The sequence below is a fragment of the Scyliorhinus torazame genome, chromosome 4 (assembly GCF_047496885.1).
Source record: "Scyliorhinus torazame isolate Kashiwa2021f chromosome 4, sScyTor2.1, whole genome shotgun sequence".
Lineage (NCBI taxonomy): Eukaryota > Metazoa > Chordata > Chondrichthyes > Carcharhiniformes > Scyliorhinidae > Scyliorhinus > Scyliorhinus torazame.
The window spans coordinates 203087503-203102343 of NC_092710.1; the positions used below are offsets into that span (position 1 = coordinate 203087503).

General features: G+C 44.3%; 1 protein-coding gene across 2 annotated transcripts in view; it reads right to left on the reverse strand.

The window, feature by feature from the left end:
• Positions 1-14841, reverse strand: part of cd2ap (CD2-associated protein) — a 318661-nt gene that overhangs the window by 239029 nt on the left and 64791 nt on the right. For both annotated transcript variants that reach the window (XM_072499137.1, XM_072499136.1), the window contains exon 2: positions 9110-9270. In XM_072499137.1, the coding sequence (XP_072355238.1) occupies positions 9110-9270 (161 nt within the window). The remainder of the gene's footprint in view (positions 1-9109; positions 9271-14841) is intronic.

The window sequence follows — 14841 nt, forward strand, 5'->3', positions numbered from 1 at the left end:
GAGCAATCGAATTTGGCGATTACAACCAAAATAATCCAAATTACATTTTAATGCTTCTTATGGCAACCAGGTGCTCGAGTTGCTGGCTCATAGACATAAATCATTCTTACAGTGCACAAGCAGCATAAAGCGCAGCCAGACTTGTACAGCTCGTTAAAAGCTCCATCTCCAAGACTGGATGTAGGGAGATTGAATTATTAATTTCAGCAGTATATATCAGAGTCTCCTCCAAATAAATAACCTTGTTTTCTTTTTAATTCACACTCCTACCTGCTAACTTTTTTTTCTAACAACTGAAATTCTACAGAACTTTTGTACAGTTTGGCTGCCAATTACATTTTCTGCTACTGCACTCTGTGGACGTGGCAAGTAAAACTCTCTCCGACAGCTCAAAGGTATGCCAAGTGCGATCCAACAGTCTCTTGGACTGCACGAATCTCTGTCAGCTCTTCCAAGTCAAACGCTGAATGACAGTATAACAGGCCACAGATTCATAATGAAAGAAAACAGTCTTAAAAGTTGTGACACTATGACAGAAGAAAGTAAAAAGTTACATTAATTACAATAAAAATGCTGTTTTAAAGATCATAATCATATGGCAGAGAAGGAACTGTTAGCAGTATACTATACTGCCCATTCCTCCCATGGAATACGACTCATTTTGCCACGTGAAGAGGAAGAAAATGAAGGAAATGTGGAAAAGGTGACTGAGGCATTAGATCATGCAACTGGAGGAAAAGTATGTTGCTGAAAGTGAACATTTTTGATAGTGGTCACATTTTTGAAACTAGGTCAATGCCTTTAAAATGAGAATAATAGCTGGAACGTGTACACAGTAACACGTTTTTTTGCCCAACTGGTCTCTGCCACTGTTTATGCTCTACAGAGCCTCTTCCAAACTTACTCTTACTCACCCTATCAATATAGCTTTCTATTCCTTTCACCCTTGTGTGTTTATTTGGCTTCCCTTCCATGCCTCAATTGTTCACCTCAACATTTCCTCAAACATTCCATGGGCGAACAAGTTCCATATTCTCACCATTCTCTGGGGAAATAAATTTTTCTAAATTCACTATTAGAAATCGTTATTGTCACAAGTAGGCTTACATTAACATTGCAATGAAGTCACTGTGAAAAGCCCCTCGTCGCCACATTCCGGCGCCTGTTCGGGTACACACGGAGAATTCAGAAGGTCCAAATTATCTAACAGCGTCTTTCAGGACTTGTGGGAGGAAACCAGAGCACCCAGAGGAAACCCACGCAGACACGAGGAGAACGTGCAAACTCCACACAGACAGTGACCCAGCGGGAATCGAACCTGGGACCTTGGCGCTGTGAAGCCACAGTGCTAACCATTGCGCTATGGTGCTGCTCGAGAAGGGAGCCCTAACCTTTTACTGCTAGATACATCTTTTCAATTTTCATACTATTTGTGGATAGATGGACAGGTAGATAGGTAATCATACCTGGAGGTTCACCTTACAAACAATTTTTAGTGGGGATTCCACATTCAGCAGATAACATTTAAAGTAAACCAGGTTTTTGGATTGAGGAGGAGGATCTTTGATATGGCAAAAAATATCAGGGGCACAATTTAACGGAAATGGAGCCAAGTCCCATGTCGAGCGTGTTTAGCCAGATGTTTCCTAGCACATGCAGCACCGAGAATGGCCCTGCTGTCTAATGAGACTCTTTCATTATGGGGCCTCAGCAGGGATCGCCCCGCCGAGGCCGCATTCAGTCCCATTTCCTGCATTGAGGCGCTCCGCTCGTCAGTGCAGGAAGAGATTGGGCCACTATTTTTAAATAGAGTCCCATTCCCGAGACCCCCCCCTCCCCAACATGACATGGGATCCCCCCCCCCACCTCCCCAATGCCCCAACTCATCTGTAAGGGGGTCATTGAGCCCCCTGCACCCAGGGCAGGATCCCCAATGTGGGCAAAATGCCAACCGGGAACCTTGGTACTGCCAGCCTGGCAGTGTCTCTGACAGCATGGCAGTATCACCTGGGAACTCTGGCAGTGCCAGGGTGGCACCCTGGGGCACTGCCCAGGCACCCAAGCTGGAAGTGCCAGGGTACCATTGTGCCCAGAGCCTGGTCACCCAAAGGTCCCCTGGTATGCCTGGTCTCCATTTCTGGAGGCCAGTGCTAACCAGTCTCGTGCCCAGAGCCTGGTCACCCAGGGGCCCCCTGGTATGCCTGGTCTCCATTTCTGGAGGCCAGTGCTAATCTGTGCTCGCTCAGGGCCTCAGAGGCACAGGGGTTAGATTCCTTGGGTAACTCCGGCAAGTGCATATTAAAATGTTGCTTACTGCAATACCTTAATTTGCAGATTAGCTAGCTCTGGATCCCACCCACTCATATTATGTTGTCAGTGAATTTGAAATATTACATTTAATTCCCTCATTCAAATAGTTGATATTTTTTGTTAACAGCTGGGGTTCAAGCACTGAACCCAGTGATACCCCATTTGTCACCAACTTGCAATTTTAAAAATAACAATTTACTCTTACTCGCCATTTCTTGTCTTCTAACGAATTCTCAATCCATGCAATTAAATTTTGCGCACCAACTAGGGGCTGGTTTAGCACAGGGCTAAAGAGCTGGCTTTTAAAGCAGACCAAGGCAGGCCAGCAGCACGGTTCAATTCCCGTACCAGCCTCCCCAAACAGGTGCCGCAATGTGGCGACAGGGGCTTTTCACAGTAACTTCATTTGAAGCCTACTTGTGACAATAGGGGATTTTCATTCATTCTAACCTCTCATGTAGGACTTTATCACATGCTTTCTGAAAATCCGAGTACACCAGATCCATTGATAATGGGAAAGAAGGAAATGGCAGAGCAGTAAAACAATTTATTATGTTCTGTCTTCATAGAAGATCATCCAAATAACTACTCAGAAATGGGAAGGAGCCAAATGTCTATGAGAAGGAGGAATTGAAGAAAATTAGTATCGTCTATTCTGTTTGGTCCTCAAAACAACTCCAGTAAGTTTGTCAAACATGATTTCCCTTTCACAAACCTATGTTGACTTTGTGTAATCCCGTTGATATTTTCTAAGCGTCCTATTATCACATCCTTTATAAGAGGCTCTAGCATTTTGCCTACTACTGGTGTTAGGCTAACCATCTGTAATTTCCTGTTTTCTCCCTCATTCCTTTTTTTAAATAGCGGAGTTACATTTGCCATACTCCAATCTTCCGGGATTGTTCCAGGATCTACAGAATTTTGCAAGGCAACAACCAATGCATCCACTATTTCCATGACCACCCTCCTTTAGTATCCTGGGGTGTCGATCATCAGGTCCGGGAATTTTACCAGCTTTTAGTCCCACTGATTTTGCCAGTGTTTTTTTTTACTAATACTAATTTCCTTCAATTCCTCCTTCTCATAGACATTTGGCTCCTTCCCATTTCTGAGTAGTGATTTGGATGATCTTCTATGAAGACAGAACAAAATAAATTGTTTTACTGCTCTGCCATTTCCTTCTTTCCCATTATCAATTCTCCTGTTTCGAACTACATCTACATTTGTCTCAACTAACGGTTTTCTTTTTGCATACTCGTAGAAGCTTCTATAGTCTGCTTTTATATTCCTTGCAAGTTTATTCTAATACTCAATTTTTTTTCTACCTTAATCAATCTCTAGGTCCTCCTTTGCTGAATTCTAAACTACTCCCAATCCACAGACTTGCTACTTTTTCTAACAACTTTATATGACTCCTCTTTTAATCTAATACTAGCCTTAATTTCGTCCCTGAAGGACCCTGTACAACGTGTTATGAATTAACCCCTTCTCATTGCATGATATCAAACCTAGGATAGCGTGTTCCCAAGTTAGTTCAACATACTGGTCCAAAGAAAATCCTGTACACACTCCAGGAATTCATCCGCCACTGTATCATTGCTAATGTAGTTTGCCCAGTCAATATGTGTTTTGAGGTCACCCATGATTACCATAGCAACCTTGTCACACGCATCTCTAATTGGGGCACAGTGGTTGCACTGCTGCATCAGAGTGACAGGGAGCAGGGTTCAATTCCGGCCTCAGGTGACTGTGGAGTTTGTATGTTCTCCCAGTGAGCTTTGGCAAAGAGGCATTGGACTCAAAACGTTAGCTCTTTTCTCTCCCTACAGATGCTGCCAGGCCTGCTCAGATTTTCCAGCATTTTCTCTTTCGTTTCAGATTCCAGCATTCACAGTAATTTGCTTTTCTCCCAGTGTCTTCATGGATTTCCTCCGGGTGCTCCGGTTTCCTCCCACAACCCAAAGATGTGCTGGTTAGGTAGATTAGACGTGCTAAATTGTTCAGGGATGTGCAAGTTAGGTTTTGAGATATAAGGGATAGGGTGAGGTGGACACTCAAATGAGCATCATTCGAAGAGTCGATGCAGACTCGATGGGCCGAATGGCCTCCGACTGCACTGTAGGGATTCTATGATGCCTGTTTAATGCCATTATCTACCATAGCACTACATTTTGGAGACCTACAGACAACTCCCTCTAATATTTTCCGCCACTTGTTGCTTGACTTGTGTGCGGATTTCATTTTTTGCTAACAATGCCACCCCACCTCCTTTGCCTGTCCTTCCTAAATATTGAATACACTTGGATATTTTGTCCTTAGCCTGGTCACCCTGCGCCCATATCTCTATAATCACAATCATTTACAACTACTCGTGCTGTTAATTCGTCTACCTTATTGCAAATGTTCCATGAATTCAGATGCAATGCCTCCAGCCATGTCTTTTTAACATTTTTACACAATTATTTTGTATTGTAGCCCTGTTTTCTACCAGCCCTCATTTCCTCTACCTTCCATTTTATCTTTCTTTTTTTTTTAACCTCCCTTGTGTCTCACCACTCAGGGTCCCACGCCCCTGCAACGTTAGATTAACCCACAGTACTAGTAAATGCCCCTACCGACGTGTAACCCGTCCAGCATGTACAGGTCCCATCTTCCTCAGAATCAGTCCCAATGCCTCATAAATCTAAATCCCTTCCTCCCACATTTCTGTTCCTGCTCTCGCTCGCACCTGGCATTGGGTGTAATCCTGTGATTACTACCTTTGCGATCCTGCTATTTAATTTATTTCCTCATCCCCTATATTCTGCTTGCAGTGCCTCAGCCCTCTTTTTACTTATGATGTTGGTACTGACATGGACCACAACTCCGGCTGCTCATCCTCCCCATCAGAATGTCCGAGATAGATGCACAAGATAGAAAATAGAGTTATTAGAACCAAATTAAAGAACAAATACACACGGAGATAATCAATTAAGAGTTAATCCTCCCATCCATCGACTCTGTGCTACACCTCCCACTGCCTTGGGAAAGCAGGCAGCATAATCAAAGACCCCTCTCACGCAGCTTATTCACTCTTCCAACTTCTTCCATCGGATAGGAGATACAAATGTCTGATGACACGCACTAACAGATTCAAAAACAGCTTCTTCCCCGCTGTTACCAGATTCCTAAACGACCCTCTTATGGATCTCTTCACACATCTTCTCTACTGAGTAGTACTACACGCCTGTATGCTTCACCCGATGCCTGTGTCTATGTATTTGCATTGTGTATTTTAAGTTTGCCCTGTTGCTAACTTTTGGTTGGTTCAATTGGCTCTGTTTTATAACCTTTGCTCTAGAGTCGCCAGGTATCTTTATACCGCCACGAGGTTCAAGTTCAAGTAATGATCAATACCTCAACACACCAATTAGTAAGATTCAAATCAAAACACATTTATTATACACAGTAAATCGTTACTCATGCATAAACTCTACTTTCTCGGCTATTCCTACAACTAAAAAGCCTATACTTAGCTTCGGACTGGCCCACCAGGTCAGGGGAACAATTGGCCTTTCGTTCAGGTCCTGAGTCTACGGGATTCAAAAGCTGGTATGGACTGGTAGCTAGGAGCGCCTATCTCGTAGCGAGCATTGACTTGAGACTTACTTGCTTGGAGGCAACAAAGACAGGTCACTGTCAAGGGTTGGTTCAAGTTGCTGAGCGACCCTGCCAAAGAAGGACGATTTGAACTTGGGGGCTTTACTTTATAGTCCCCAGGGGCTTCCTGCCCTTCGGGGCGGACCCCGTACCTGGTTCCAAGTGATTGGACTACTTTCTGATCACTTGGATCGATTTCTCCAATGCTGGAGCGGTTCCCTGATCGCTAGGCGGTCCCTAAATGTTCGTTGGCCTTCCTTTGTCTTGGCTCCTGCTGGCGCCGAGGAGTCTGGCTTGGCTTTGTTTACCTTAACTATTGCCATTGTGCCTGGGAATTGCACATTACTATGTAGATGGCTGCTACATTACTATGCAGATGGCTGCTGGTTTCGGTGATGTCTGGTTGTTTTGCAGGTTCCAATATACATGATTTCTGTATTTGCTCGTCTTTGCCTGTGTTGGCTGAATTTCCCTTCAGCCTTTGCGGTTCTCCATTTTAAGTCGGGAAGTGGCCAACTCAGGTGGCTACAGCCCTATGTATTATGTTTTCATGTATGGAATGATCTGCCTGACCTGTGCGCAAAACAATAGTTTTCACTGTACCTCGGTACACGGGACAATAAACAAATCCAATCCAATCCAAGTTTGTGTACTGCCACCTTGGGTTGCAGTGAAAATGATACATAACATGACATCAAATATTTATGCTGCAAAAGCCTCCACGTTTAGTGCAGTCTGCAACAGATCTTAGAACTCTCAAGAGAAACAGGTCAGGAAATGACAACAAACTAATTATACCTGTACAATGTAGAATTCCATAGAATCTCTACAGAGCAGAAGGTCTGCACCGGCCCTCCAAAAGAGCACTCTACCTAGGCCCACTTCCCCACCCTATCACCATAACCCTGCGCATTGATCATGGCCAATCCACCTAACCTGCACATCCTTGGACCATGGGAGCACCAGGAGGAAACGCATGCAGACACGGGAAGAATGTGCAGACTCCACACAGACAGTCATCCAAGAACTGAATTAAACCAGAGTCCTTGGCGCTGTGAGGCAGCAGGGCTGAACCATTGCACCACCGTGCTACTGGGGACAATGTCAAGACATCTACATTTGCACTGATCTGTAAGTGAACAATAACACTCTCTGCAGGTCCAGCCTCTTGGACGTCCTATTGAAATGGATTGTGAGGGGGGGGGGGGGGAGATGAAGGGTGAAGGAAACACAGGAACAGAAATCAAACTGGAGTGGATTGTTTTAGTCTACAGTTAGGTTGTCAAATAGTTTCCATGTGGAATCCAAATACATTATTTATCTTATACTTCTTGTTTCTGATTAAGGGAGGACAAAATGTAACACACAAAAGCCATGAGCCATTGAGGCGCGTTTCCCTTTGGATGGAAAGTATTTTTACATCCCATAACACAAAAAGCTCTTCAATAAAATCAGCAGTGTTAAAGTGAGACATCCAGGTGATCTAAAAGAAGAGTACATAATTTGCACCAAACAACCTGAGCAAACAAGAGATCGATCAGAAATACCATTTGTGAAATGACCATTGGGTCAGGAAGACTGAATTCCCTGAGCACCAGGTTTTTTGCTCTTCGCGACAGAGCTATCAACTATGGTAGCAGACCATTTTGCTCTGAGCTAGCCAATGAGTAAAGATCCAGATTCCAAATCTGTGTTCTGATATGTAACTTTGGAATGGATATCCTTTCAACAGAGCCTGGGCTAATGAATAAAGAGATCTCGAGGATCTTTTTTAAATCATGGAATCAGAAAGCAAGTTTGGTAGAAACAATTTTGCTTCTTCTGCAACCCTGCAAACATTCTCGTGCAATCCAATGCACAGGTCCACATTAGTGGTGGATGAAGGATCAAGCAGATGTTGATGGCTGAACAAACCAATTTCCAGAGAGAAATTTGGCTTGGGGAGGGGGGGGGAGAACGTGCAAACTCCACACAGGCCGTCATCCAAGGCCAGAAATACCCTGTTGAAAATGAGGAGGAAATGCACTAATCTCAGCAGCAAGTGGTCTAGTAACACTTTTGGGATTTTAAAAATTAAAAGTAAAAGATTTACTAAGAAGAAAAAAAGAAAACATAAGCACACAGGAATACAGTTAGAATTTAAGATGTCTCACAAAACATTCCCCACAAAAGACTCCTTACTTGGTCAGACCCACAAGTGAGCACTGTTCAGGCAATACTTCCTTATAGATGTTCAGCTATAAATATCCAGTATTATCCAAGCAAAACTGCTCTTTAGTAAAGGTATAGCACACAACCTCTCAAAGTCTCCATCACTCTGCTGTGGAAATCCAAAAACCTTCAGAAACAAGACGGCTTTTGCTGGCTTGACTGAATGACTGATTTAGACTTCACCTTATCGCACCCAAAGCTGTTTCCTGGAGATCATCCTCACACAGACAACACCAAATCAACTCAGCATCTCTCCTTACCTGTTATTTTTCCTTCTCATCTTTGAATGCAAGGACAGCAGTCCTTTCAACTTAAATTTTTCTGAAAAGTAAAAATCATGTCTTTCCTATTGCTCTCACTTTCGGGACCAAATAAAATTTAATAAGCTTTACTAATAAAATATTTTCAACCTCTAATAGCTTTATACTGCCCATTGAAATTTAATAGCTATAAAAACAAAGTCCATCTCTATTTCTGAATGCAAATTTCTAAATTTTACTTATTTACTTATAAATTCACTTGACTATGACCTCACAACAAATGCATACATTTAGCACCCTCGCCCCTTTTATCCCTCAACACTTCAATCAATGTCACATGCACACACCCACATATCCATTTTGACAGTGGCAAAATGCAAATGGCATTTTTGAGATCTTTATTCAGGAACACAATGTGTATTGAACTAAAATATACAATACCATTGCTATAATTTGCAAGCATATTACATAGCTCACACAACACAGTTTTCATAAGCTGTTTGCTGACACATATCATTACCAAGATGATTGCAAAAACTGGAGAAAAGTTTTGTCCTTTCAAACTCAATGTTCTTAAAACTGTTAGACAAAGTCAGCATACAAAAATGTGATCACACACTCGTGTTCTTTTCCATAAACTGAGAAAAAAGCACAATGGATTTGCGACAGTATTGTTTTCCTTCACTCACTTTGACAAAATTATCAGGGAACAATCCCCTCTTTCCATTTAACTCTCCTTCACACCACCCTTCTTCTTCAAGTTTTCTGACATTCTTGATGAGATCGCCAACCTTTAGTGTAAGTTCATCCACGTGCTCAGCTTCATAATCATATTCCACAGTAACCTCCACTGGAAAAACAAAAATACAATTAGACAAATTAGAAATAGGCTGAACTATTTAGAAGTGAGTGTTAAAAATATTCTCTTGTAGGGCAGCACGGTGGGGCAGTGGTTAGCACTGCTGTCTCATGGCGCCAAGGACCCGGGTTCGATCCCGGACCCGGGTCACTTCCGTGTGGAGTTTGCACATTCTCCCCGTGTCTGCATGGGTTTCACCCCACAACCCAAAGATGTGCATGATAGGTAGCTGGATTGCCCGCGCTAAATTGCCCCTTATTTGGAAAAAATTAATTGGATACTCAATTTTTTATTTTTTTTAATGTTCTCTTGTGAGAATTGGCCAATTTAACGGGGAGCAGAGGTGGGGTGGGGAGAGTGTGTATAAAAAAAGCTGTTTACTAACTGTCAATACAAAATTCTAAAATGATTAATGCACTATAATTCTTAAGTAAATATACTCAATTTGAAATCCATGCCACTCCTCTAAAAGGTGGTTCATTCTATCTCAAGCACCTTACCTAAATTGTGAACCCTTGCCAACAGCTCACTGAATAATCGTGGGAGTGGAGAGGGAAGGGACTAAACACTGCTAAGCCGAATTCTGTCCTCAACTAATGTCCATACATTGCAGCACAAATTATCCAAAGTAATCAGGAGCATGAATTCCTTCCTGCCTCAGAAAAGCTTCATACCATATGCAGACCACAGTTGAAGTCAGCAAGCTGAGTACTGTCTTGTTACCTGTGTGGTAGGTAACTCGTGCTACTCAATCCTTGGTTGATGGCGAGGTATTCTGAATCTCGATGAAGACTCAAACTCGTCCAGTAACAACAAAGGTTTATTGAGTAACTATAACAAGTGTATGAGTTCTTTACTTTAACTTTGATACTAGTGATAAGGTTAACAAGATCTAACAACAGTGACTATACGTAACTCCACTAACTATCTGAACTATTCTGATATTGCCCTGATCACAGTGCAAGAGAGAGAGAGAGAGATTGCCCAAGACCCAATGTGGCTGCCTTTTATACCCCCGTTGGTCCAGCCTTCGTGATCATGTGGTGCTGCTGATTACTCATTAACCCATTGTGTACATGCACATACAGAGATCACTACAAGTACTAATAAGTGAACTTGGAATTTTTCAGATCTATATGGTTGTGATTGTCCAGATGTGCATGAGATGACCATCAATAGATTTGCCCAGATTTTAATTGTATGGTAGTGTCCATTAGATTGAAAGCCAACTTTCAACTACTTTCCCCAAGATAGGAAAACATTTACAATGGTTAACTGATTTTACTTCTTGCTTTCCTTCAGTTGTGACTACAAGCTACTTAGCCTGTGACCTTGTGGTCCATTCCCACAGCACTGTGGAACTCCTTGTACCAGCGCACATAAAGGCCAACAACAGATCTCAGTTAACTGTCAGGACCGATAAGAGTGTTACATTTATTCTGTGGGGCGTCACAAGAACAAAACTACGGCTGCAGTAACAAAAAAGATAGATATGGATTTGGTCGGCCTTTGTTTCAAGATTATACTTTCAAAGCTGGTCACCTTTACATCATTCCAAAACGGAGCTGGGAAAGGAATATTGTACATTCACTCAAAACCACTTATACAGCTTCTCTCTGCAGCAATCCAAGTCAATTTTTTGTTTTGCAATACGTGAAAGGAAGGCTAATTCAATTTAGTTCAAATTACAAATACTTACAAAAATAATTCACTAAATGTCAGGCTAGGTGTGGGGTGCTCATGTATTTCCCCTCCCTCATGTTAGTAAAACAACCTTAAATGCCATGATGTAGAGCACTACTGTGGTTATTCAGTTAGGATTTTGACATTTAGATAATTGGTGGAAAGAGTACTTTTATCAATCCAAATAACTTAATTTGCAACATTTATACCAGCAAACAAGTGCATGATTCAGTACACATTTGCATTTATAATCAAGCAACCAATAAATAGCACAATCAATAAAGTAGCTGAAACGATTTTCCGACCAATTAATTTCCCTGGATTACTGTTTAATTTTCCTGGAACAAATTTTTCAATTTGTATTCGAAACCTGCCTTCATACTGCCACCAAAGAGAAAATGCTGGTAAATCTCAGCAGGTCTGGCAGCATCTGTAGGAAGAGAAAAGAGCTACCGTTTCTGATCTGTTGGGTAGGCTGGGTCGAGGTGGACTGCACTTGATGCAGTGTAGCGAAAGACCGACCTCCAACACTTGATAAGATGCAACACGATTTTATTTAACATCTAAACTATTATACATGTTCAACTGTGGGTTGACACTATGCTGACTTGACTGGAGACCTGATACTAGCCTAACCAGACTTACTAACTAGCTACCACAATGGTGTTTGCACTGGCCAGCTCACTAACTCTATCCCAGAGGCTGGGCCCCGAGAGAGCGGGAAAACTGGTGCCCTCTGGCTTTATAGTGGTCGTGTCGTGTCTGGTAATTGGCTGCTCTGTTCTGTGTGTTTACTGGTCATCCTGTGTGTCAATCACTGCCTGTCTGCACTCCGTTATATACATAGATGTATATTATGACATCTCCCCCCCTTTTTTTTTTGTTTTGCATTGTGTGAGTTGAGATAATAAATATTAAGGTGCATGTGGATGAGTATATGTGCGTGACTATGTACAGAATGTGCTAAAATGACCTTATGTACACAGGAAGGCGTCGCTAGTGCAGATGAAATGGTAAAAAAACAATATTTACAGAGGTCAAAACGATAAGGTAACACAGATGTGCAAAAGATCAGTCTATAAGTTTAGTCTTTGCGGCGGGTGCCGAATTCTGGTTGATCGCCTCAAGGGTGGATCAGGGGCTGCCTGCACTTGGATAGGCGGGGTGGTCCACAACTGGTCCACCAGTTGTGGTGGACCAGCCGCCATCAGGCAACTGCACACGAACACGATCAGTTGGGACCAGCTCGGGGAGATCAGTGGCATGAGCGTCGTATGCTGATTTCTGTTGGGCCCGAGACTGCTGCATCTTTTGTATGACCATGAGGTGGTCAAGGTCTGGAACATGGATGGCTGGAACCGTGGTTCGCAGAGTGCGATTCATGAGCATCTGTGTGGGAGACAATCCAGTGGGCAGCGGGGATGCTCTGTATGCCTGCAGAGCCAGGTTGAAGTCGGAGCCTGAGTCTGCAGCCTTGCATAGTAATCTCTTGACGATATTGACCCCGTTTTCGGCTTTCCCATTTGACTGCGGGTAGTGGGGGCTGGAGGTTACGTGACGAAAGTTGTATAGGCGGGCAAAATCAGACCATTCCTGGCTGTAAAAACAGGGACCGTTGTCACTCATCACCGTGAGCGGTGTCCCATGCCTGGCAAACGTTTCTTTGCATGCTTTAATCACCGCCTTCGACGTGAGGTCGGACAGCTTCACCACTTCTGGGTAATTGGGGAAGTAGTAGAAGGACATAGTCATGCCCCTTGGCGTGGAAAAGGTCGACACCGACTTTGGACCGTGGGGAGGTCACTATCTCATGTTGCTGCAGGGTTTCTTTGGGTTGAGCTGGCTCAAATTTCTGACATGTGGGGCAGTTGAGGACCGTGTTGGCAACGTCCTGGCTGATGCCCGGCCAATATACTGCCTCTCAAGCTCTGAGTCGACATACCTCGACCCCCAAGTGACCCTCATGGAGTTGGCCAAGCACCATAGCTCGCATGCTCAGCATAATCCTATCGAGCTTCATGAGGATGCCGTCCACCATCAGGTCACCCTTGACGTGGTAAATCTGGGGAAACTGTCCCTTCCGCCAGCCATTCACGAGGTGCTGCATCACACGCTGCAGCAGAGGATCCTTGGCCGTTTCCTCACGAATTTGGATGACCCTCTCATCAGTGGCCAGAAGGTTGGAGTTACACAATTGCACCTGCGCATCAATTTGGCAGACAAAGTCAGCTTGTTCACACGGAGTAGTGATAGACCTGGAAAGGGCATCTGCAACAATGAGTTCTTTGCCTGGCATGTAGACAAGTTCAAAGTCACAGCGGCGTAGCTGGAGAAGGATTTGTTGTAACCGAGGCGTCATGTCATTCAAATCCTTCTGGATTATGTGGACTAATGGAATGTGGTCCGTCTCAACTGTGAATTTTGGGAGGCCATACAGATTGTCGTGAAATTTGTCGATTCCCGTTAGGAGGCCCAGGCATTCCTTTTCAATCTGAGGGTACCGTTGCTCAATGGGCGTCATGGCTCTGGAGGCATACGCAACTGGGGCCCATGAGGAGGATTCATCCCAATGGAGGAGCACTGCCCCAATACCGTCCTGGCTCGCGTCAGTGGATATTTTGGTCTCTTTGGTAGGGTCGAAGAACGCCAGAACCGGAGCTGTGGTGAGTTTTGCCCTCAGCTCACGCCATTCGTTCTCATGAGCGGGTAGCCACTGGAATTCCGTCGACTTTTTGACGAGATGGCGGAGGGCTGTGGTGTGTGCCGCCATGTTGGGAATGAACTACCCGAGGAAGTTGACCATCCCTAGAAAGCGGAGGTCCGCCTTCTTGTCCTCTGGGGTCTTCATGGCACTGATCACCGGGACCTTGTCAGCATTTGGCAGCACACTTTGCTGTGAGATGTGGTCACCAAGGAATTTGATTTCTGATTGACCGAACGAGCACTTGGCTCTGTTGAGTCGGAGGCCATGCTCATGGATTCTGTGGAATACTTGCTTGAGGCGATCGATGTGTTCTTGAGGAGCTGTGGACCAGATTATGACATCGTCAATATACACGAGCACCCCCTCGATGCCCTCCATCATCTGTTCCATGATGCAGTGAAATACCTCGGAGGCAGAGATGATGCCAAAAGGCATCCGGTTCTAGCAGTAGCGACCGAACGGGGTATTGAATGTGCACAGCTTGCGACTGGATGCATCCAGCTGTATTTGACGGAGCCCTTTGGAGGCTTCCAGCTTCGTAAAGAGTTTAGCATGAGCCATCTCGCTGGTCAACTCTTCTCTTTTTGGTATCGGGTAATGTTCCCTCATGATGTTGTGGTTTAAATCCTTGGGGTCGATGCAGATTCGAAGCTCCCCTGACGGCTTCTTGATGCAGACCATGGAGCTGACCCAGTCCGTGGGTTCTGTGACCTTTGATATGATGCCCCGGTCCTGGAGGTCCTGTAACTGCTGCTTGAGGTGGTCCTTGAGGGGTGCCGGCACCCGGCGTGGTGCGTGGATCACAGGGGTAGCATTTGGTTTGAGCAGGATTTTGTATCAGTATGGGAGTGTGCCCATTCCGTCGAACATGCTGTGGCACTGCGTGATGATGTCATCAATTTCAGCCTGGAAGTTCTCATCAGGTGAGGCCGTCGCCTGTGAGGATGACATGGTGTGGACTCGCTGAACCAAGTTCAGGTGTTTGCAGGCCCGAGCACCGAACAGGGATGCTCTGTCAGGTCCCACGATCTCAAAACGCAGTGTCACTTTAAATTACTTATTGCAAACTCAGAGTTGGAATGGGCCACTGGCAGCAATGGCATTGCCATTGTAGTCAAGGAGCTGGCAGGCTGGTGGAAGAATGCTTGGTCTGACGCGGATGGTGTCGAGATCGG